General features: G+C 45.8%; 2 protein-coding genes across 4 annotated transcripts in view; one reads left to right on the forward strand and one right to left on the reverse strand.

The window, feature by feature from the left end:
* The window catches only part of LOC309332051 (low-density lipoprotein receptor-related protein 2-like), a 218,584-nt gene that overhangs the window by 173,333 nt on the left and 22,005 nt on the right, over positions 1-23,246 (forward strand). The window lies entirely within an intron of this gene.
* CLDN23 (claudin 23) overlaps positions 2,141-23,246 on the reverse strand; it is a 32,542-nt gene continuing 11,436 nt past the window's right edge. The window contains exons 1-2 of one of the 2 annotated variants that reach the window (XM_081845577.1): positions 5,151-5,189; positions 2,141-3,581 (exon numbers count right to left, since the gene is read on the reverse strand). In XM_081845577.1, coding sequence (XP_081701703.1) covers positions 2,810-3,580 — 771 coding nt within the window. In that variant the 5' untranslated portion in view covers position 3,581; positions 5,151-5,189 and the 3' untranslated portion in view covers positions 2,141-2,809. Of the gene's footprint in view, positions 3,582-5,150; positions 5,190-23,246 lie in introns of those variants that run through there. The other variant, XM_081845576.1, reaches the window with a different exon arrangement.

Raw genomic sequence — 23,246 nt, forward strand, 5'->3', positions numbered from 1 at the left:
CTTTCCACTTTTTTCAGAGCTCAGGGAAAAAGCAGACTGCTTTTGACACAGAGGAACAGTTGCACAGTTTCCCCAGATGTAGGTGGATCCATATCCATTATCTTGTGTGGGTTTTGGCTGGTTATTGCTCCAGAAATCCCCCTCTCTATGCTTCATTTCTCCTTAGTGTTAATTTCTACAATAGATATAATCCTTCCCTTTGCACATGAGCACTGCCTTTTTAGACATTTATTCCCTCCCTAATAAATTGTTGTCGGGGGGGGGGGGGGGGAATCATGTCTGGAAGTGCAGCAAGAGGAGGAGATATTTACCCCTATGCTCCAGCCAAATTAAAATTGCCCCAATGAAAATTTGGGGGAGGGGGAGGGGAACTGCCCATTTCCCTAGGACATTATTTGAGTTCCAGAAGTCAAAGCAGAGATTCCACTTCACTTGCAACTAAAAGCAGATCGGCAGTCTTTGGGAAGCACTGTTAAGCCAGCATTCTTCCTACTAGTTGGAGGGAAAGTACAAACAGTGAGTTAAATGCTTTTTTCCCCAAATGCTTTAAAAACGAAACAGGGCACAGTCTGCTTCTTCCTTGTGAATGTATTATGCCAGCTGTGCAAATAGTGTATAAACTGGTAAAATATTAACACATTGCATGGCAGTCACAGGAAAAAAGGAGGGGGGGGGGGAAACAGGGATTCTTCTCACTTGCAGAAAATGAACTCTGAATAAACTAAGGCGATCCCTGCTCTAAGTCTCCAAACATGCACCTACAATTCCTGCTAGCTAGGTATGATGAGAGTTGTAGTCCAAAAACAGTTGGAGACCCAAGTTTAGGAAACACGGACCTAAAGGCACCAGCAGATCTGCTTCTAAAATCGTTGCCATTTGTTGTTGAAGCACCGACAAAACTTCTGTAAATTCAGAACTGCCCCTGGAAAATAGAGACACTTGGAAGGTCTGTTAATATATAACTAAGAGCCTTATATACTAATATATGTAATACCTTGAACTTGGATGGTAGGAAATACGCCACCAGTGTAGAGATGTATACTGACTGGGCCTCATTCTGCTCCAGCTGCTGTTTTCCGATCTAGTGTAAGGGATGCTCCCCATAGCATGCATTGCAGTAATCCAGCCTTGAATGCATCAGTGCCTGAGCTAATGTAATCAAGCTCTTCTGGTTCAGGAGCAGCCATACTGTTGTACCACTTGTAGAGGTTCTGTAACAGAACTCTTAATGAAGAGTTCCACGCTTAATGAAGATTTCCTTGAATTTTTTGGGGGGGAGGGGGGATGTGGCAATTAACATGTGCACTCTAAAAGGTGAAAAGGTAAAGGACCCCTGGGTGGTTAAGTCCAGTCAAAGGCTACTATGGGATTGCGGTGCTCATCTCGCTTTCAGGCCAAGGGAGCCAGCGTTTGTCCACAGACAGCTTTCCGGGTCATGTGGCCAGCATGACTAAACCGCTTCTGGCGCAACGGGACATTGTGACGGAAACCAGAGCGCACGGAAACACCATTTACCTTCCCGCTGGAGCGGTACCTATTTATCTACTTGCACTGGTGTGCTTTCGAACTGCTAGGTTGGCACGAGCTGGGAAAGAGCAACGGGAGCTCACCCCGTCGCAGGGTTTTGAACCACCAACCTTCTGATTGGCAAGCCCAAGAGGCTCAGTGGTTTAGACCACAGTGCCACCCACATCTCTAATACACTCTAAGACACATAGCTCAGATGTGCTAAACCACCATGCATTAACTCATTCCCCTATCATGCATTCCTAACATGTTTTCTCTCTCCTAGGAAAACATTCCACATACTCCAACCAAATACTTGTTGCTTATTCTGATAGGCGGCCGTTTTAAGAAAATGAGTGCATGTAGAAAGGAAGGACTTGGGCTATTTACACACTATGAATTTAAAGCACATTCCACACCCACTCAAAGAATCCTGGGAATTGTACTTTATCCCTCACAGAATTACAATTATCGGCACCCTTAAGTTAGTTCCCAGCATTATTTGGTGGAGGGGTGGGTAAAGAGATGCTTTAAATGTGGTGCGAATCAAGCGATCCTTTTGAAGTAAACACTTGAGGGGCAAGGTGCGTTTTCCGAAGGCAAGATTCAGCTAGTGACGCCATATAAATCACCATACAAAATATAACTTTTATTCCGTGCATATTGCATTTTTATGTATCCATCTGTAGATAGGAAAACAAGGCATCTCTTTGAGAGTACAGTCAAACCCTGAGGGATGATAGATTCCTGGTCTCTTACCAATTTAGTAAACAGAAGGTGGTGGCGCAGGGGGATGAAAGCAGATCTGTTGCTGCAGAGGAGCCCTGCCCCCACTCCAAGATATTCCGGGGTCCTGAATTTTCAGCTTTCACCCAGTGTGCAAAAAACCATCTTGTCCATTTGCTTAACAAAGCTCTGGGGCACTCTTCAAGTAAACGTGTGCAAAAGCAATAAAACAATTATGCTTGCTGCCCTGCAAGCCCCTTCCCCAATCCCCGAAATTGCACAGTGGAGAGGACCGCTCAAACTCCCTATTGCTTCCTCATGCAAGAGTGATTTAATTACTGTCTTAATATAATGTTTAACCTGAGAGAAAGCGAAAAGAAAAGCGTAGAACCAGAATCTGTAGCAGTTTAGGGCTATGGCACCTGCTTGATTCACGAGCAAAAGAGGTAGGAAAAGGTCTTTGCCGGAATTAAATTTGTAGGCAACCTTTCCGCACTGGGTATCTTTTTTGTCCGAGCAGAGTTCCAGAAGGAATCTTTCTGCAGCTCGTTCCTTGCAAGAGTGTCCCGGCTTAGGGCTATAAATCAGAATCGCAGGGAAACCTGCTCCAGTTACTGGGGTGTTCACTTTCCAGTACGTCCTGGGGGTTGGTGTAAGACCTGGGGGTTGGAGTCCTGTAATAGTCCATTTGGAGCTCTGTGTTGCCAAAGGAGGGAGAAATGGCAGCCGTGGTCGCTGGGACCCTCTGACTGCTGGGTGGGTAGCTGTAATCCAGAGCTGCTTTCTTCAGCTTGCGCTCCTTGCAGCACTGAGCAAAGCTGAGCGATAGGGAGAAGCCCCCAATTATCTCCAGGCAGCTCCCTAAGTAGCCTAGCACCAGGCAGTAGCCCACCCCTAGGCTACTGCCAGCCGTGATGGGAAGATTTTGGATGTCGTGATTGTACCAGGAGACGGCGATCAGGCTAAGCAGCCCGGAAACAAAGAGCAGCAGGCCGCCCAGCCCGGCCAGCAGGTACTGGGGCATATCCTGCCAGCAGCGAACGCCCAGCGAAGCCACAACCAACCCCAGGACCGTGACGGCCACAGAGGATGGCATCAGCCCTTTGGCGACTTGCACAGTCTGGTGGGAGAAGTATCCTAGTGTGTCCTTGATGTTGCACTGAGTCTTCTGGGTGCCTTGAAACTCGTTGCAGATGTCCCAGATGCCTTGGTGCTGGATCATGTCGTAGGCTTGGTCAGGGATACGGCTCACATCCCTCCAGGCGGGAGCCAGAGTGCTGGTCAGGTTCAGGACAAGGCCGCAGGGGCCCAGGACGATGCCCACGATCATGGCGGTCGGCGTCCGCATCCTGCGCCAGGTGACAGACAGACAGAAGCTGTTATGGGTACAGACAGGTGACTGAAAAACCACCTGCTTTCAGAAAACAACCTTGGTTTACTTGCTCAGGTCCTTATATACCTGCTGTGGGATTGCTCCGTCCTGAGAAGAAAGCTAGTATACGTTCTGCTTGGCTGTGTGGTGCCAGCCAGGCATCGTATCATTTACACCACACAAAGTGTGCAGCAGAACGCATTTACAGCCATATAATAATAATAATTTATTATTTTTACCCTGCCCATCCGGCTGGGTTTCCCCAGCCACTCTGGGTGGCTCCCAACAGAATATTAAAAACATGATAAAACATCAAACATCAAAAACTTCCCTAAACAGGGCTGCCTTCAGATGTCTTCTAAAAGTCGGATAGTTGTTTATTTCCTTCATATCTGATGGGAGAGCAGGCGCCACTACCAAGAAGGCCCTCTGCCTGGAACCTTACTTCTCAGCGTGAGGGAACCACCAGAAGGCCCTCGGCCCTGGACCTCAGTGTCTGGGCTGAACGATGGGGGTAGAGACACTCCTTCAGGTATACTGGGCCGAGGCCATTTAGGGCTCTAAAAGTCAGCACCAACACTTTGAATTGTGCTCGGAATTGTACTGGGAGCCAGTGTCTTTCAGGACCGGTGTCATTTATATGGTCTCGGCGGCCACTCCCAGTAACCTGTCTAACTATTGCATTCTGGATTAACTGTAGTTTCTGGGTCACCTTCAAAGGTAGCCCCACATAGAACGCATTGCGGTAGTCTAAGCAGGAGATAACCAAAACAAAATAAAAAAATTCCTTCCAGTAGCACCTTAAAGACCAACTGAGTTAGTTCTAGGTATGAGCTTTCGTGTGCATGCACACGAAAGCTCATACCTAGAACTAACTCAGTTGGTCTTTAAGGTGCTACTGGAAGGAATTTTTTTATTTTGTTTTGACCATGGCAGACCAACACGGCTACCTATCTGTAACAGGAGATAACCAGAGCATGTACCACTCTGGCAAGGCAGCGTGCAGGCAGGTACACTCACAGCTAGTGTACCCGATGGAGCTGGTAGACAGCTGCCCAGGACACAGAATAAAGGGAAGATTCACAGCGGGAAAGTAGTTACATTTGGGGGAGACCCAACTAAGCGTGCAAGGAAACCCATGAAGAGCGCAGCTGGAGAAGCTGCGGCCCAGATCTGCAGAGGCAGAAGTCCCAAGGGACCTGCTGTTCCTTCCAAGAGCTGTTTTGTAGCCCAGGATTCCAGTGTTTTAAAGGAACCTCCTGTCCTTTAAAAAATAACTCCAGACCCTTCCTGCCTTGGCTAGAGGGAGTGGGCTTTTATCCCTCTGCTCAGGTCAGCCTCCAGAGGACCTCAAGTCCATGCTCTCACCTGGTCCTCCCTCCACTCAACCAGCAAATTATTAATCGCCTAAGCAGTGATACTGTTGTCATACAGCACTCAAAAAGGTCACAGGCAGTGGAAGACGATTCCTGGTTCGTGGGATCTATCCTTATTCCAGGTTTAAGCTGATGCCTTAGGAGAACTGTCCCTCCCTCTCCCCACCCACCTGCAAAAATCCTGTATTTAGCCCTGGCTTGGATACAGATATCAAGGGAGAAGCAGCTGTTTACCTGTCCTGCTGCAACTGTTGCTCGCTCTCTCCCTGCCGTGTGCCCGGTTAAAAGAAACTGGCTAGTATGACCGAAACTTCTGTGTGTACAGAGAAACCAGGCTAGCGCTGCAGCTGAGCTTGTTCTGGGTAGTATTTTATGGGGAAGAAAGGGAGGGGAGAGGAAACAGAAGTGGAACCGCGGAATCAGGAAAGGGTTGCCGTTACAGGTGATGCCAAGTCAGTGACTTCAGGAAGGTGGGGCTGGCTCTGAGCAACTTTGGAGCCGCACCTGTTTCCGTGTGATGATCGTGCTTAAGGACGAAGGCGGTGACTTTAATTGTCCTGAATAAAGGTTGGCTCTTATTGCTTAGGTAACAGCACACCAAAGCAATAAACACATACAAATCGAGACTGCAGATCTTTTGAAAGGTGGTTCTAGGAACTGGATGGCAAAACACGGAGAGGCACAGGTGAAGCTGTGTAAACGGAGCAATCTGGATGCTCTTAATTAATTACCTTTGAGAGAAAGGGAGGGGGGAACGTGAAGTGCCCTGGGGCAGGACAAATACACTGAAAAGAGCTGCATAAACAACTCAGTGGCCATGTTAGAAACCAAAGTCCTTTGTGCTTTGGTGTAGGTAGTATAAAAATGTAGTATAAACACCGACAACTGGGAAACACTGGCCTGCGAGTGTTCCAGTTGGAGAACAGCCTGTACCAAAGTTGCCATGGACTTTGAAGACACCCGAACCCAGGATGAAAGGGAGAAACGTGCTAAGAGGAAGACATGCTTGGCAAACCCTCACCGTGATCAACTCCCACCCGGAAACCAATGTCCCCACTGTGGAAGGACGTGTGGTTCCAGAACTGGCCCCCACAGTCACTTACGGACTCACTGTTAAAACCGTGTTCATGGAAGACAATCTTACTTGGCTACGAGTGATTGCCAAAGAAGAAGACTATCTCAATTATATAAGAACAAACATGCTTCTAGGTTCATTTTTTATTCTATTTTTAAAGGAAAAGCCAGTAATGGATATAGATAGATAGATAGATGATAGATAGATAGATAGATAGATAGATAGATAGATAGATAGATAGATAGATAGCAGGGTCTTACCCAATCTTACTTGTCTGAGTGATTGCCAAAAAATAAGATTCCTTTAAGGTGCTTTAATTTCTTCATCCCACCAGTTTCTCTCACAGGTTTTACAGTGGTGCCCCGCAAGACGAATGCCGTGCAAGACGAAAAACTCGCTAGACGAAAGAGTTTTCCGTTTTTCGAGGTGCTTCGCAAGACGAAAACGTCTTGCGGGTTTGCTTCCTTTTTCGTAAAACCGTTAATACCTGGGTAATCCGTGCTCCGCAAGACGAAAAAATCGCAAGACAAAGCAACTCACGGAACGAATTATTTTCGTCTTGCGAGGCACCACTATATTTGGTTTTCAACTAGCCAATGTAGCTGTGCTTTAAGAGTAGCTGGATCTGAAGTCAGTAGCAATAGCTTTACTTGCTTCCTGTTTCTGCACATTCTTTGCCATTGCAGTCACAAGAACAGGCCAAGTTCTCCCCCCCCCCCCGTGAGTGGGTAACTCTAGATGGCTGCAAACCTTTAGACAAGGCCCCTAACATGACATCCACAAGAAGCCTTCACCTGCAGAGCGCAATAGTCCTCTGGGTATATAAGGGGCGCTTATTTCCTGCTTGGACCACTGCAAAATGCTCTGTGTGGGGCTACCTTTGAAAGTGACTCAGAAACAGCAACTAATCCAGAATGCGGCAGCTAGACTGGTGACTGGGAGCGGCTGCCGGGACCATATAATACCGGTTCTGAAAGACCTACATTGACTCCGAGGACATTTCTGAGCACAATTCAAAGTGTTGGTGCTGACCTTTAAAGCCCTAAACAGCCTCATCCCAGTATACCCAAAGGAGCGTCTCCATCCCCATCGTCCAGCCAGGACACTGAGGTTCATCTCCGAGGGCCTTCTGGTGGTTCTCTCCCTGCGAGAAGTGAAGCTATAGGGAACCAGGCAGAGGACCTTCTCGGTAAAAACCAGGCAGAGGACCTTCATGGTGCCTGCCCCATGGCACGTCAGATGTGAAGGAAATAAACAACTATCTGACTTTTAGAAGACACCTGAAGGCAGCCCTGTTTAGGGGAGTTTTTTATGTTTGAAGTTTTATTATGTTGCTGTATATGCTGGAAGCCACGCAGAGTGGCTGGGGTAACAAATAATAAAATGATTATTAAAGTTATTTCAGGTGTCACGGTCCCAATCTGTATTGGCCTTTATATGCCAAAATCAGTACCTTGAACTTATCCCGGCAGCTAACTGGTAGCCAGTGCAATCATTTCAACTGTGGAGTGACGTGTTGGCGATATCCTGCTCCACTGAGCAGTCAAGCCGCTGCATGTTGTGCAGATTCTGGAACTCCCTCGAGGGTAGAAGTAGACCTGTTCATATTTCTCTTTACTGTGACCTCTCTTGAGTCAGAGTGTGTAAGATACTAAGGTAAAGGGACCCCTGACCATTAGGTCCAGTCGTGGCCGACTCTGGGGTTGCGGCGCTCATCTCGCTTTATTGGCCGAGGGAGCCGGCATACAGCTTCCGGGTTATGTGGCCAGCATGACTAAGCCACTACTGACGAACCAGAGCAGTGCACGGAAACGCGGTTTACCTTCCCGCCAGAGTGGTACCTATTTATCTACTTGCACTTGATGTGCTTTCGAACTGCTAGGTTGGCAGGAGCAGGGACCGAGCAACGGGAGCTCACCCCGCCGCAGGGATTCGAACCGCCGACCTTCTGATCGGCAAGCCCTAGGCTCAGTGGTTTTAAGCCACAGCGCCACTACCACCCATCCAAATTCACCCAGTGGCGGTCCCTAAAATCTGTTGCAGAAGCAATTAGTTACATTAAGGTATCCCAGGAGCATTTCAAAAATTCAGAGCATGCATAGCCATTAGGACAGAACTTGCAGTGTTTGTCACAGGCTTTCCCAGGTCACTAAAAGACCCAGAGCATGGAAACAGAAGCCACCTGTCGCTTGCTGGTACAGCTAACACTGCGGGATATTTCTTGCATCCCAACTTCAGAGGGGAGTGATATAGCCCTTTGGGGGGGGGGTGTAAATCTAGTGATGTCCAGATTTTAATGGCAACAACTGAAAAGGGGTGCTTCTTCCTTTTTTGCCAAACTGGGGTAACAGACCCTCCAAGTTTCCCTATTTTCCAGGGGCAGTCCTGGATTTACAGAAGCTGTCCTGGTTTCTGATTTGAGCCCAGAATGTCCTGCTTTTCCTTAGGATGTCCCTGTTTTCATCGGAGAAATGTTGGAGGGTATGAGGCAGTCAAGGTGGGGGAAGAAACACAATGTGAGAATGAGCCTTGTTGAGGGCTTGGAATGGCTGCACTCCCACTGGAGGCCACTAGAGGGTAGGCAAAGACAAGGCAAAAACAAATCAACCCCCTTTAACAGCTGTCAGTTAAGGTTCCTCCATTCTGCTTAGGGTTTCTCCTATTCCCATGTTCATAAGCACACATTTGTACAAAATTTGCACGTAACTAAATTTTGCGCATCTAGAAGTAATGACTAGAGTTTACATTTCACAGAGAGCAGGCCGATTAATTTCCCAACTGCATCACATGAAACAAAAGTTTTTCACCTCCAACACAGACCACCCGAATCAGTTCTTAAATTAGCTGATCAATTACCAATACAGTAATCAATTCCCCAAACCTTATTCTAAATTGGGATGGGAAGACCTGTCAGTTTCACTTCACTTCTCTTCGGGGCGGTTTGTGATTTATTTCGTTTAAATATTCGTGAAAAGTCATCAACATTTTTGTTCAAATTTATCCAGATAAACAAATGTGCACATGCAGTTTTTACTACCACATATTACATATGCAGCTTTTACATATAAATAAATTGTTGTTATTCATGTACACATTTCTTGCAAGCAATTTCCCCTAAATTTCTGTGTTATTTCCACTAATATATTAATTTCTATGCACAATTTTCCCTGGTATAAGTTCACACACACACACACACACACACACACACACACACACACACACAAAGTCCAAAGGATAGCTGTCTTCAGTTTTGTACACTGTTTCAGAAAGTGCAAGTTTTGTACGTTCACCTTCAAACATGAACTGAATTGAATGTCTCCCTCACCCCTCGTTCCACAGTCCATTTTTGTTCCGTTTCCCCCATTCATTAATCCTTACAGGAGGTGTCTTGAGCACCTTGTATCTACTGTATTTTTCGCTCTATAAGATGTACCAGACCACAAGATGCACCTAGTTTTTGGAGGAGGAAAACAAGAAAAAAAAATATTCTGAATCTCAGAAGCCAGAACAGCAAGAGGGATCGCTGCGCAGTGAAAGCAGCAATCCCTCTTGCTGTTCTGGCTTCTGGGATAGCTGCGCAGACTGCATTCGCTCCATAAGACGCACACACATTTCCCCTTACTTTTTAGGAGGGAAAAAGTGAGTCTTATAGAGCAAAAAATACGGTAGTTTATCTGGTGGAGAAAAGGAAGGCCTCAGAGAGGGCTTAATCACACCTCCCTCTTTCAAAGCCAATCCAGCTTCCTTTTATCCAAGCCCTCTGAATTTTGGGCAGCTGGCATGACCACCTGGCTCACAGAATGAACTGATGCATCAAGAAATTCCCTCCTCTGAATCTTTCCTCTGCCTTGGGATAGTCAAAAGAACGTGGAACGACAATATCTCAGGCCTCTACACCCCCCGCAGCCTGGGGATTAGAATCCTTATTGACCCAACAGGGTACAATATGAGAAATTACACGCATCATACACTCTATTTGGGGCACATGTTCAAAGATGAACAGTGGGTAGGTACCAGCCTTCCAGATCTAACACTTTCACTAAAGTTTCCACACTGTCCAGCAAGGGGCAGCAACTACTGGTGAACAGATCAGGTCGAGAGCTGGGAGGGAGTTAGAAACAAGGCAAATGAGCAGGCAGAGAACAAAAGCTGTTCTGTCCTCTCCTTCCTCTAGTAATAGTATTGTATTCCCCTGGGGTTTCCCAAATGAGGGTATTTTCAGACTTCAGATGTGAAGTTCCTTTATTATGGTGGGAGATCAACTCAACTTTCTGGAGGAAAGTACTTGGTTGCTGCCCCAAACTTTCCTAGGGGAAAACACCAGCAGTTTCCCTGCTTGGGAAATGCCAGCCCCTTCTTCCTGATCCGATCCGATACAATATGATATGATTATCTTTATTGCCATTGTCCCATACAGAACAACAAAATTGGGGGGGGGGGAATCTACATAAGACATTCAAAACCAACAAGCCTGCTATCCCAGCTATCCCAACCTGGTTTGCCCCCTAAAAACTCTGATACCCCATTTTTAAAATACACAGAACCACAGAATTGTGGAGCTGGAAGGGACTCTGAAATATACTCAGAGTCGCAAAGTGATTTCATGCTCTTTATTCAGCTCATAGTGGTGAATGAAAGTCCCCTCCAGGTATCTGCTTTATATACATTATTTACACAATGGGCTGCACATGATTGGCTAATTCCGGAATTCTACTGTAAGCCAATCAGGTTGTGGATTCACTTCAATCTGGAGCATGATTGGGTGGTTCCTGCCAACCAATCATACTGCTGCATTGGTCTAGGACCAATCAGACTGCTGCATTCTGAATCCTATTGTTCTAGGACCAATCAGACTGCTGCCTTTTGGATCCTATTCGACTCAGTACATAACAGACTCCTAAAGGTCTTCTAGTCTAGCCCCCTGCAATGCAGGAACTTCTTCGGCAAACACTCATAGCTAAGGAAGCATGCAGTCTGAGCAAGGACACAAATTCCCCTAAAGGGAGCACGGCTGTCATGGCGGTACTCCAGCTCCCATCATAGAATCAGAGAATTGTAGAGTTAAAAGGAACAACAAGGGGCATCTAGTCCAACCCCCTGCAATGCAGGAATCTTTTGCCCAACATGGGGCTTTCACCTACAACCCTAAGAGTCTCATGCTGTACTTACTGAGCTGCCAAGGCAAAGCTCAGCCCAGCCATCATGGCCAACAGTCATGGCTGATGGGAACATCTGTGCGCAGTGCCAGATTTACATACAGTGATACCTCGGGTTACAGACGCTTTCAGGCTGCGCATTTTCGGGTTACGGACGTGCTGAAACCCAGACGTACCGGAACGGGTTACTTCGGGGTTTCGGCGCATGCGCAGAAACACTACATTTCGCATGTGCAGAATTGCCAAATCGCAACCCGTGCGTGCGCAAACGCAGCACTGCAGGTTGCGGACGCTGCAGGTTGCGAACGTGCCTCCCGCACGGATCACGTTCACAACCCGAGCACCCACTGCATAAGCTAAACAAGCTATAGCTTAGGGCTCTACTCTCTTGCCCCCTCTCCCAATTTCACTATTAATATACTTCTTCTTAATTGTATTTCAGTTCAACAATTACTTTGGTAAAATACATATTTTGTTATGTGCAAATGGCTTTAGATACCTGTTTGGTCCATAAATTACCATACAGGATAAATTCAACACAAAAAACAGCAACAATTTGTTGCTGACAAAGGGCATATAAAGGGCCCCATTACCTTCAGTAGCTTAAGGCCTCATCAAACCTAAATCCGGCCCTGGCTGCGTGCTTCACTGCCCTCTGCAACTCCTTGCCATTCCTGTGTCCAGCAGAAGTTGCATGAATTATGCCATATTATAAAAACAATGCTAGTTTGTATAATTTATTCAGGGCACAGCTTCAGTTTTTTCTTGTCATGGGATCTGCAGATGATTATTATTATTTTACTGTTTTGAGGTGCACGCAGCCTGATAGACTGCTTTTAAATAGGAAAGTTCCATTTAATCTCTAATAGAAATTGAGAGACTTTATCCTGCATTACTTTGTCTACCCTTAAAAAAACAACAACACCCTAAGCTAAAGAAAATCACTACAGAGTATCTTCCTCTGTTCCTTTTTCCAAAGTATTTCCTCACATACGTGTTTCAGGCCCCATCTGCACAGTACTTCTAAAGCAGTATCATGCCATTTTTACAGTAATGGCTTCCCACAAAGGATCCCGTAGTCTATTAAGGCTGCTCAGAGAAGACCCCAATTCCACTCAGAGAGCTACATTTCCCATAATTCCCTGGGAAGAGGGTTTGATTGTTAAGCTACTTTGAGAATTGCACCTGTGTGAGGGAATTGGCATCTCCTAACGACTCGCAGATTTGTCGGAAGAAATATCAACAAACTCAGATATGCAGATGACACAACCTTGATGGCAGAAAGCGAGGAGGAATTAAAGAACCTTTTATTGAGGGTGAAAGAGGAGAGCACAAAATATGGTCTGAAACTCAACATCAAAAAAACGAAGATCATGGCCACTGGTCCCATCACCTCCTGGCAAATAGCAGGGGAAGAAATGGAGGCAGTGAGAGATTTTACTTTCTTGGGCTCCACGATCACTCCAGCAGCCACGAAATTAAAAGACGCCTGCTTCTTGGGAGAAAACCAATGACAAACCTAGACAGCATCTTAAAAAGTAGAGGTATCACCTTGCCAACAAAGGTCCGTATAGTAAAAGCTATGGTTTTCCCAGTAGTGATGTATGGAAGTGAGAGCTGGACCATAAAAAAGGCTGATCACGGAAGAATTGATGCTTTTGAATTATGGTGCTGGAGGAGACTCTTGAGAGTCCCGTGGACTGCAAGAAGATCAAACCTCTCCATTCTTAAGGAAATCAGCCCTGAGTGCTCACTGGAAAGACAGATCCTGAAGCTGAGGCTCCAAGACTTTGGCCACCTCATGAGAAGAGAAGACTCCCTGGAAAAGACCCTGATGTTGGGAAAGATGGAGGGCAGAAGGAGAAGGGGACGACAGAGGACGAGATGGTTGGACAGTGTTCTCAAAGCTACCAGCATGAGTTTGACCAGACTGCGGGAGGCAGTGGAAGACAGGAGTGCCTGGCGTGCTCTGGTCCATGGGGTCACGAAGAGTCGGACACGACTAAACAACTAAACAACAACAACAACTTGCAGCACCTTTAACAAACTACAGTTCCCATGATTCTTGGGGGGGAGCCATAGCTATTTCAACTGGCATAATACTACTTTAAATGTATAGCACAGATTAGTCCTCAGACTCATGTATATTCTTGCACGTTTTTGATTTTCGCAAAAGCGGGGAGTTGTCCGACCTCTGGTTCTGGAAAAGCAGCATTCCTCTGTGGCTCTTGAAAAGAAAGCAACGGTGAATTGAAAACGGAAATTAAATTTAATAGGCACATAGATCAAGGGCAAACCCAGGAGAGCAACGAGGCTGCCCAAACATGATCTGACGGAGATCTCGTTTTGGAACGGTGCCGTATTTCTTCCAGTCAGTGAATACTTCTTGGTGGCCTGCAGCAAAGGCCTTGTGGCTTGTTTTTGGTATTGGTTAAATTATTTGTTCAGTGAACTACTAGCGATACTAATCAAACAATTTGTTTCTGGTGCCCTGCCAACTCTGGAGAATCAAAATGAGCAGAAGGAGCTGACGGGAAAGTTCAGTGCTTTGGCTCAAGCCAAGATAAACTACATTTGTGGCTGTGGGATTATATTTGTGGATGGATACCAGGCAAGGGAATGAACTTTTGGATGGCCTGGTTCTCCTAAGAAGGGCTTAGGAAATCTGGGGTGCTGAATGGGGTAGACCATAGCTGTCAACTTTCAGATTTGAAAATAAGGGATCAGCAGGCTCGAAAAGGGATGCGGGTGGTGCTGTGGGTTAAACCACAGAGCCTAGGACTTGCCGATCAGAAGGTCGGTGGTTCGAATCCCCGTGACGGGGTGAGCTCCCGTTGCTCAGTTCCAGCTCCTGCCAACCTAGCAATTCGAAAGCACGTCAAAGTGCAACTAGATAAATAGGTACCGCTCCGGAGGGAAGGTAAATGGCGTTTCCATGCGCTGCTCTGGTTCGCCAGAAGCGGCTTAGTCATGCTGGCCACATGACCCGGAAGCTGTATGCCGGCTCCCTCGGCCAATAAAGCGAGATGAGCGCCGCAACCCCAGAGTTGGTCATGACTGGACCTAATGGTCAGGGGTCCCTTTACCTTTTTTAGCCTCGAAAATAAAGGATCAGCAGCCTCACCTGTCCCGGGGACAGTCTACGGGATATCTAACAATCCGGGATAGCAGCGGGAAACGGCGCTGGAATAAGGGAATTTCCCGCAAAAAAAGGAACGGTTAACAGCTATTGGGTAGACCAGTCAGAGGAGGAGAGGCCAGCAACTGGCAGTCTTTGTGCCAAGCCTACAGCCCCCACAAGGCATACAATTTTACTTAAGAAAAAAAATTTTTTTTTTCAACATAGCATCCCCAGGTGAAGGCACAGGATCAGAGGTTAACCACCTCCTCTTTTCCCACGTCCTGTGCACCATGTAGGATTGTCACACATCCCTAGGAAAATGGGATCGCTCCGTTTTTGTTTGGTTTTTTAAAATAATTTTTATTAACCGGCCAATCAAATCAAATCAAATCACATCACATAAATTCCGAATTACAAATTAAAATTACAAAATTAAAATTACAAAATTTTAAATTTTGTTGAGGGGACCCATATTTCAAGATCCGAAGGGGGATTCTGATCATCTTCTTGCTACTGCGTTAACGTCCAAATCAGTCCAAACAAAGTTCATAATTCTATCCAGTCTTATCTTGCTGTTTCCACATCCCCTCTTGTTCATATATTTTCTCTTTTTTCTTTATGATCTCTTCTGATAGTCTCCTTAAGCCGATAAACACCAATAATAATCCTGTGTGAATTTTTCCGTTCTTCCAATCCTCAAATCGAGATGGTTTCCATATATCATCGCCTTCATAGATAACAGCGCTCTTTCCATCATTAATTACAGAACTGTCGTTCTTAAGTCCCACTGAGGAGTTTCACCCACAGTATAAAAACAGCTCTATTTCTCTATTTCTCCTCTCAGACTTAAGTCCTCCGACAGAACTTCCCAATATGGCGACGGCACTTTTAACTGCGGCATTCCAAAGCCCTTATACATTCCACGCTCTTCTCAAAACATGCTTTGGTTCGAAAGTTTATCTCCACACAGCCTTAAATCCACAGCTTAAGTCCTTAAAACGACATTTCTGACGTGGGGGGAGGTCTTGTTTAATCACATATAAGAAAGAAAGGTTTTTTTCCCCTCCCACATCAGTCCCTTTGCCATACCGAGTCTTGGCGTATCTTCTCGTGATTTATACTTGCTCCTTCGACTCTTCTTGTTTTATCAGAGATCTCTTCTGTTAGCAGTCTTTACTCCCCCTTCTTCCTTGAAATATGTGCATTCGCTTCATCCAAATTGTTTCTTTTGAAGTTCTTGCAGCTAGTGGCGCGGATCAGAGACGGCGTCCAGGAGCACCGAAATCCCACAGGAGGGCATTGTGCCTAGTGCCCCCATCCCCACAAATTCGGGGGTGGTATAGGGCACAGCAGGCAAGGGCCCCACAATTCCCACCCCACAATTCGGGGGGGGGGGTAGGGAGGCTATTTACTCCCATCACAGTCTCCAAATTACCTCATGTGGGCCGGAGAGATGTTATTGTCAGCCATCTTCTGATGCGCCCCCTAGTGGCCCCCCGGATCGCTCCGTTTTTGGACAAAAGTTCCCCCTATCCCATTTGGACTTGAAATCGAGAAAGCTCTTCTCCAATATTTGAGCTTGGAAGGCCCAAAATGGCGGTTGTAATAATAATAATAATAATAATAATAATAATAATAATAATAATAATTTATTTATACCCCGCCCATCTGGCTGGGTTCCCCCAGCCACTCTGGGTGGCTTCCAACAAAACACTAAAATACAATAACCTATTAAACATTAAAAGCTTCCCTAAATAGGGCTGCCTTTAGATGTCTTCTAAAAGTTTGGTAGTTATTTTTCTCTTTGACATCTGGTGGGAGGGCGTTCCACAGGGCGGGCGCCACTACCGAGAAGGCCCTCCCTGGTTCCCTGTAACTTGGCTTCTCACAGTGAGGGAGCCACCAGAAGGCCGTCGGCGCTGGACCTCAGTGTCTGGGCAGAATGATGGAGGTGGAGACGCTCCTTCAGGTATACTGGACCAAGGCTGTTTAGGGCATTAAAGATCAGCACCAACACTTTGTTGTTTTTTGTTTTTTTTTAAAATAATTTTTATTAATTTTACAACATAAACAAAAAACAAACAAACATAACACGACTTCCCCAAACCTCCCCTTCACTGCATTCTTGTTTTAAAATTTTTTAGCAATCCTTCATCCCTTTTTATATTTAATTCTCTCTAAAGTTTTTTAAGTTTCAATTTTTACAGCTGTAATTCTTTATATCCAATCCCTTGACATCTTAACATTCCGAAATTTTACAACAATTTTTAAGATAGATTTTGAATTTTTTCCAGTCTTCTTCCACTGTCTCTCTCCTCTGGTCACGGATTCTGCCGGTCATCTCTGCCAGTCCCATAAATTCAGTCACCTTGGTCTGCCATTCTTCCAGAGTAGGAATTCTTCCAGCAAGAATTCTTTTGGCAAAGTATTGGAAGACCAACACTTTGAATTGTGCTCAGAAACGTACTGGGAGCCAGTGTAGGTCTTTCAAGACCGGTGTTATATGGTCTCAGCGGCTGCTCCCAGTCCCCAGTCTAGCTGCCACATTCTGGATTAATTGTAGTTTCCGGGTCACCTTCAAAGGTAGCCCCACATAGAGCACATTGCAGTAATCCAAGCGAGAGATAACCAGAGCATGCACCACTCTGGCAAGGCAGTCTGTGGGCAGGTAGGGTCTCATCCTGTGTACCAGATGGAGCTGATAAACAGCTGCCCTGGACACAGAATTGACCTGTGCCTCCATGGACAGCTGTGAGTCCAGAATGACTCCCAGGCTGTGCGCCTAGTCCTTCCGGGGCACAGTTACCCCATTCAGGACCAGGGAGTCCTCCACACCTGCCTGCCTCCTGTCCCCCAAAGACAGTATCACTGTTGGTGTAGATGACGAGGAGCCTGGCCTGGTGTGAGCGACAACAGAAAGAAGGAGCGACTTTCTCTCCCTCCCTCCTTCCTTCCCTCTCGTCGGTGCTCCTCCTCAGCTGCCGCCGCTACCAGTCTAGCATGGTGCAGGTTGCAGGTGCATTTCCACATAGGGCTGGAAGAGATTTCCTGTCTGAATTCCTGAAGGGCCTTTGCTAGTCAGTGTCCACAGTACCAGCCTAGAAAAACCAGTGGCCTGACTCACCTTCCTACAGAAGGCTTCTTTCCATGATACTGGTGAATAATCAAACTCAATTGGAAGGGGGTTCTCCAAAATGGCTGCTGTTATGTACTGAGTTGAATAGGATCCAGAATGCAGCAGCCTGATTGGTCCACAGGAGCCATCCAATCCAGCTTCAGGTGGAAGTGAATCCGCAACCTGATTGGCCTATAGGCGAATCCCGGAATTAGCCAATCACGTGGGGCCCATTGTGTAAACAATGTATATAAAGCAGACATTCTGGGGGAACTTCCATTCCTCCTCACCACTACGAGCTGAATAAAGAGCATGAAATCCACTCTTGACTCTCGAGTATATTTCAGTTGCCACCACAGCTGGCCTTGAAGTCCTTGACGTAATCAAGAGGACGGAAACCACATTAGTTGGGATTAAGCTGGCTGCCTTTCTTGGCCCTTTCACCTTTTCCCTCTTTAATGTGGTTTTCTTCAAGCTCAGGTTCAGCACTCTCTTGGACAATTAGCATGTGATTAATCAACATAAGATACCCGCCCTTTCCTTTCTACATCTACCATATGTGGGAGCCAAAGATCATGACTAAGGTTAAGAAATGGTGCACGTGCTTCGATATCGCTGGCTGGCAGTCCTTCCCTAATTCTTTGTGCTTCCTCATGGCTAGCAGAAATCCATGGCTGGCAGGATTTCATCAGTGATTCTGAGTGCAGGTTACTCAGGGTTACAGCAATGTTGTGGTGTGTTGTTCTTAAAGCAGAATATCTGCAGGTCTGTGCTCCGTGGGCTTTCTAGTTTGAGGGGGAAACAGATAAGGAGAAATCTGATAAACGTTGTTTATTATTAAAATTTATATCCCACCCTTCGCCCTAAGGTCACAGGGTGGTGATACAACATCACATGCCATAAAGGATAAATAGAGTCAATTAACTCAATATTAAATCACTAAAACCAGTACATAGCCATTTCTCTTGTAGTACTTATCTGAAGAACACAAATTAACATTGTCATTTGATTTTTTTAAACTGACCAATTTATTGACGTATTATTGATGTTTTTACTGATGTTATCGTAGCACTGTAGCATGTGTCCTTATGTTGTACACTGCCTTGTTATATTTCTTAAGAAAGTGCAGTTTGTAAATGTTTAAGTGTAAATCACAAATATCTGCTACTGATGCTCAAAGGATTGATGAAGTAAGGAAGTTTTCAGGTGTCACTGCAACCCACTCAGCACAGCAGCCTGTTTGAGGGAGAAACAGATTCAAAAGTGAGGAGGCCACAACTGAGAAGGCCCTATTCCAGGTTCCTGTTAACTGGATCACTCTTGTTGATGATACAACTAATAGGACTTCCCTGGCCAATTTCAGGTCAAGGGCAGGATAGCTCCATGTGAAGGAAGTAGACAGAGGTGACATCCACACTAAACATTTAAAGCAGTCCTATACTACTTTAACAGATATTACTTCCCTCAAAGGATCCTGGGAACTGTAGTTTGTTAGGGTGCTGAGAGTTTTTAGGCAACCCCATTGCAGAGCTACAGTTCTCAGCAGCCACAACAAACAACAGCTTCCAGGATTCTTTGAGGGAAGCTATGACTGTGCTTTAAATGGATTGTGACCAAAGGAAAATATTCTCCCTATTTAATAATGCTAATTAGTCAGGTAGCAAGACACCCAGTAAAATGAATGGGCAGTAGGTTGAGCCAATAGGAAGTTCTTTGAACAGGGGATTACCAACTTAGAGAATTAAATGTGGTGACAGACACAAGCTCAGGTGGCTTTTTAAAGAGGATTAGATATGGAAGATAGGTCTTCAATAGCCACTACAGTCAAATGGAGCCTCTGTTTTCAGAAGCAGCTATGCCTCTGAGTACTGTATCATACTCTGAGGTAAATGTGAGCAGGCTGCTTCACTTGTGACTTTCCAGAGGCATTTTGTTGGCTGCTGTCTGAAGAAAACAGCTGGGCTCCTTTAACAGTGCAGGTCCACACCATACATTTAATTTAAAGCACACTCAATCCACATTTAAAGGACATACTCCCCTCCAACCCCCCCCCCAAAAAAACCCCTGGCAACTACAGTTCCCAGGATTCTTTAGGGGTTGTCATGTGCCTTAAATGTGCTTTGGATGTGCTTTAAATGCATCTGAGCCAGCAAAGCTCAAGCTTCTGTAGATGACCTGGGTTCCCACCTCCATCTCAACTCATAATTCATAATATCAAGTCCGTATCCTGCAAGCATTCTCTTCACAGGCTTCCTGTTTTCCCGCCTCAAAAGATTGGCTGTGTGTTGTGGCAGTGGAGATTGTTGAGCAATTTGTACCTTGCAGTTCCTGTTTATGCATCTCTTGTTGTCCCTGGGAACAGGCACACATCAAGTGCAGGGATTCACAGGGAATGCCTTTTGTCACAGTGCAGTGGTGGCAGTTAAGAGATTTGTGGCATTAGCACTAAAATCATTTGATCTGAAGCAAGTGGACTTCAAGTTGTTGTCTGAAGCAAGTTGTGGGTAATCTTAGTGCTATATTATTATTATTGTTGTTGTTGTTGTTGTATTATTTATACCCTGCCCATCTGGGCGGCTCCCAACAGAATATTAATAATCAGGAAGTGATAAAACATCAAACATTAAAAGCTTCCCTAAACAGGGCTGCCTTCAGATGTCTTCAGAAAGTCAGATAGTTGTTTATTTCCTTGACATCTGATGGGAGGGCATTCCACAGGCCGGGTGCCACTACCAAGAAGGCCCTCTGCCTCTTTACCTGTAACTTCACTTCTCGCAATGAGGGAACCGCCAGAAGGCCCTCAGAGCTGGACCTCAGTGTCCAGGCTGAATGATGGGGTGGAAATGCTCCATCTGGTATACTGGGCAGAGGCCGATTAGGCTTTAAAGGTCAGCACCAACACTTTGAATTGTGTTCAGAAACGTACTTTTAGTCTAGAATTGTGATCAGCATCTTTTTCCCCTCCTAAAAAGTAAGGGGAAATGTGTGTGTGCACATATTTTTACGAGAGGACCTCTCTAAGGCAGTGGGCCAGGAGGTCTCTATACCCACACACTGCCTCCTCGCAAAAATAGGATAGTGGCTTGGTGGCCACATTTGGAGATTTCACACTAACTGGATTCTTTCTTTACCAGTTGATTCATCTGAATTAGCTGTATCACCATCTGAAATGGCCTCCCTGCCTCGTTTCCTATGGTGGGCCAATGAGAGCTTCCTGTAGCTGCACTTGCCCTTTGGGGAAGAAAATCCTCAGGAGAAGAGATCACCCACCACCACATCTAGTCATGCCCTTAATAGAAGAGTAAACAAATATAACTTTTAAGAGGTGGTTATGGATAATCTTCAGCAATGTTTGATAGCAGGAACACCCTCCTTACAGATGTCAAGGAAATAAACAACTACAGTGGTACCTCTGGTTATGAACTTACTGTATTTTACGCTCTATAAGACACACCCGACCATAAGATGCACCTAGTTTTAGAGGAGAACAAGAAAAAAAATATTCTCTCCCTCTCTGCGCAGCGCCTCTCCAGCGAAGCAAAGTCAGAACAGCAAGAGGGATCGCTGTGCAGCGAAAGCAACGATCCTTCTTGCTGTTTTGGCTTCTGGGATAGCCGTGCCAAGCCTTTTCAGGGCAGGGGGAGCGTTCCTTCCATTGCCCTCAAGAGGCTTTGCATTGCTTTCGCTGAAGCCAGGAGAGCAAGAGGGATTGGTGCGCACCGATCCCTCTTGCCTTCCTGGCTTCAGCGATAGCTGCGCAGCCTGCATTCGCTCCATAAGACGCACACACATTCCCCCTTACTTTTTAGGAGGGGAAAAGTGCATCTTATAGAGCGAAAAATACGGTAGTTCATTCTGGAGGTCCGTTCTTAACCTGAAACCGTTCTTAACCTGAGGTACCACTTTAACTAATGGGGCCTCCCACTGCCGCTGTGCAATTTCTGTTCTCATCCTGAGGTAAAGTTCTTAACCTGAGGTACTACTTCTGGGTTAGCGGAGCCTGTAACCCGAAGTGCTTGTAACCCAAGGTGTTTGTAACCTGAGGTACCACTGTATCTGACTTTAGAAGACAGCTGAAGGCAGCCCTGCATAGGGAAGTTTTAATGTTTGATGTTTTGCTGTGGTTTTATAATTTATTGGAAGCTGCCCAGGGCCACCCAGTGAGATGGGCTGGCAACATATTATTATTATTATTATTATTATTATTATTATTATTATTATTATTATTATCATAGCATATCGTGGGATGGGAGATGACCACAGGCAGTAATCCTTGAGGTGAGAACAGAGGTGTGTCCGTTTCCCTCTGTGAAACATTGGAAGCTGTGGTTTTTTTCTTCCTGCCATTCCACCAAAGATATGGGGAATTGCTTCCTTGATAAGAAGAGAAATATTCCATCATTGCACAAGCTAAATGCAGCTTTTCTGAGTAGAGCACGGAGCCTACAGGCTCAAAAGTATATCTAATAAGGGGGGGGGGAATCATGCCCCACAACAGCATTTCTGCAGCATTCGTGCTTTATGGATTTATGGAAATGCATGCTGAGAACTGTGCTGCTCCAAAATACACAGAGGAATTCCTGCTATTTATAATCCTAAAATAAAAAGGAAGTTATTGGGACGGGAGGACGGGAGGTAACAAAACACTGGCATCCAGTTAGGAATGTGAAAGCTTGGGTTTCAGCAATTGTAGGAAGACAAGTTTCATTCATTTTGCCTGACAAGCTGGAAACTGGCCACTTGCTGTGGATCAGGAACTCATTGATGTATCTGTGATGCTGAGTGAGAATCACTAGCTCAAAAGCTGAGATGGCCACTTAAATTCAAGAGCCCTGTGATTTAGGTTCCTAGGCAGACACAGACTGAAAACCTAACCCCAGCTGCTCTGGGTGGCTGGAGCAACCCAATCAGATCAGCGGGGTATAAATAATAATAATAATAATAAATTATTATTATTATTAAATAGTAAAGGTAAAGGGACCCCTGACCATTAGGTCCAGTCGTGACCGACTCTGGGATTGCGGCTCTCATCTCGCTTTATTGGCCGAGGAAGCTGGCATACAGCTTCCGGGTCATGTGGCCAACATGACTAAGCCGCTTCTGGCGAACCAGAGCAGCGCACGGAAATGGCGTTTACCTTCCCGCCAGAGCTCTACCTATTTATCTACTTGCACTTTGAAGTGCTTTCGAACTGCTAGGTTGGCAGGAGCAGGGACCAAGCAACAGGAGCTCACCCCGTCACGGGGATTTGAACCGCCGACCTTCTCATCGGCAAGTCCTAGGCTCTGTGGTTTAACCCACAGCGCCACCCGTGTCCCTAAATTATTAAATAGGACACCACTATTTTCATTGGATAAATGTTGACAGGTTTGTTACTGTGTCACTTACCAGTTGTCCACTGAGAACCCCAGGTTTTTGTGTGAGCTTTGTTTGTTCATGGTCCAAAAATCAAGAGTGGGAAACTGAGAAACTGAGAGGAAACAACACTAACCAATTTGCCCATTCCTAGCATTAGCCACAAAATCAAAAGACGCCTGCTTCTTGGGAGAAAAGCGATGACAAACCTAGACAGCATCTTAAAAAGCAGAGACATCACCTTGCCAACAAAGGTCCGTATAGTTAAAGCTATGGTTTTCCCAGTAGTGATGTATGGAAGTGAGAGCTGGACCATAAAGAAGGCTGATCGCTGAAGAATTGATGCTTTTGAATTATGGTGCTGGAGGAGACTCTTGAGAGTCCCATGGACTGCAAGAAGATCAAACCTCTCCATTCTTAAGGAAATCAGCCCTGAGTGCTCAC

Source organism: Podarcis erhardii (assembly GCF_964252035.2).
Source record: "Podarcis erhardii genome assembly, chromosome: 17".
In the NCBI taxonomy this organism is placed as follows: domain Eukaryota; kingdom Metazoa; phylum Chordata; class Lepidosauria; order Squamata; family Lacertidae; genus Podarcis; species Podarcis erhardii.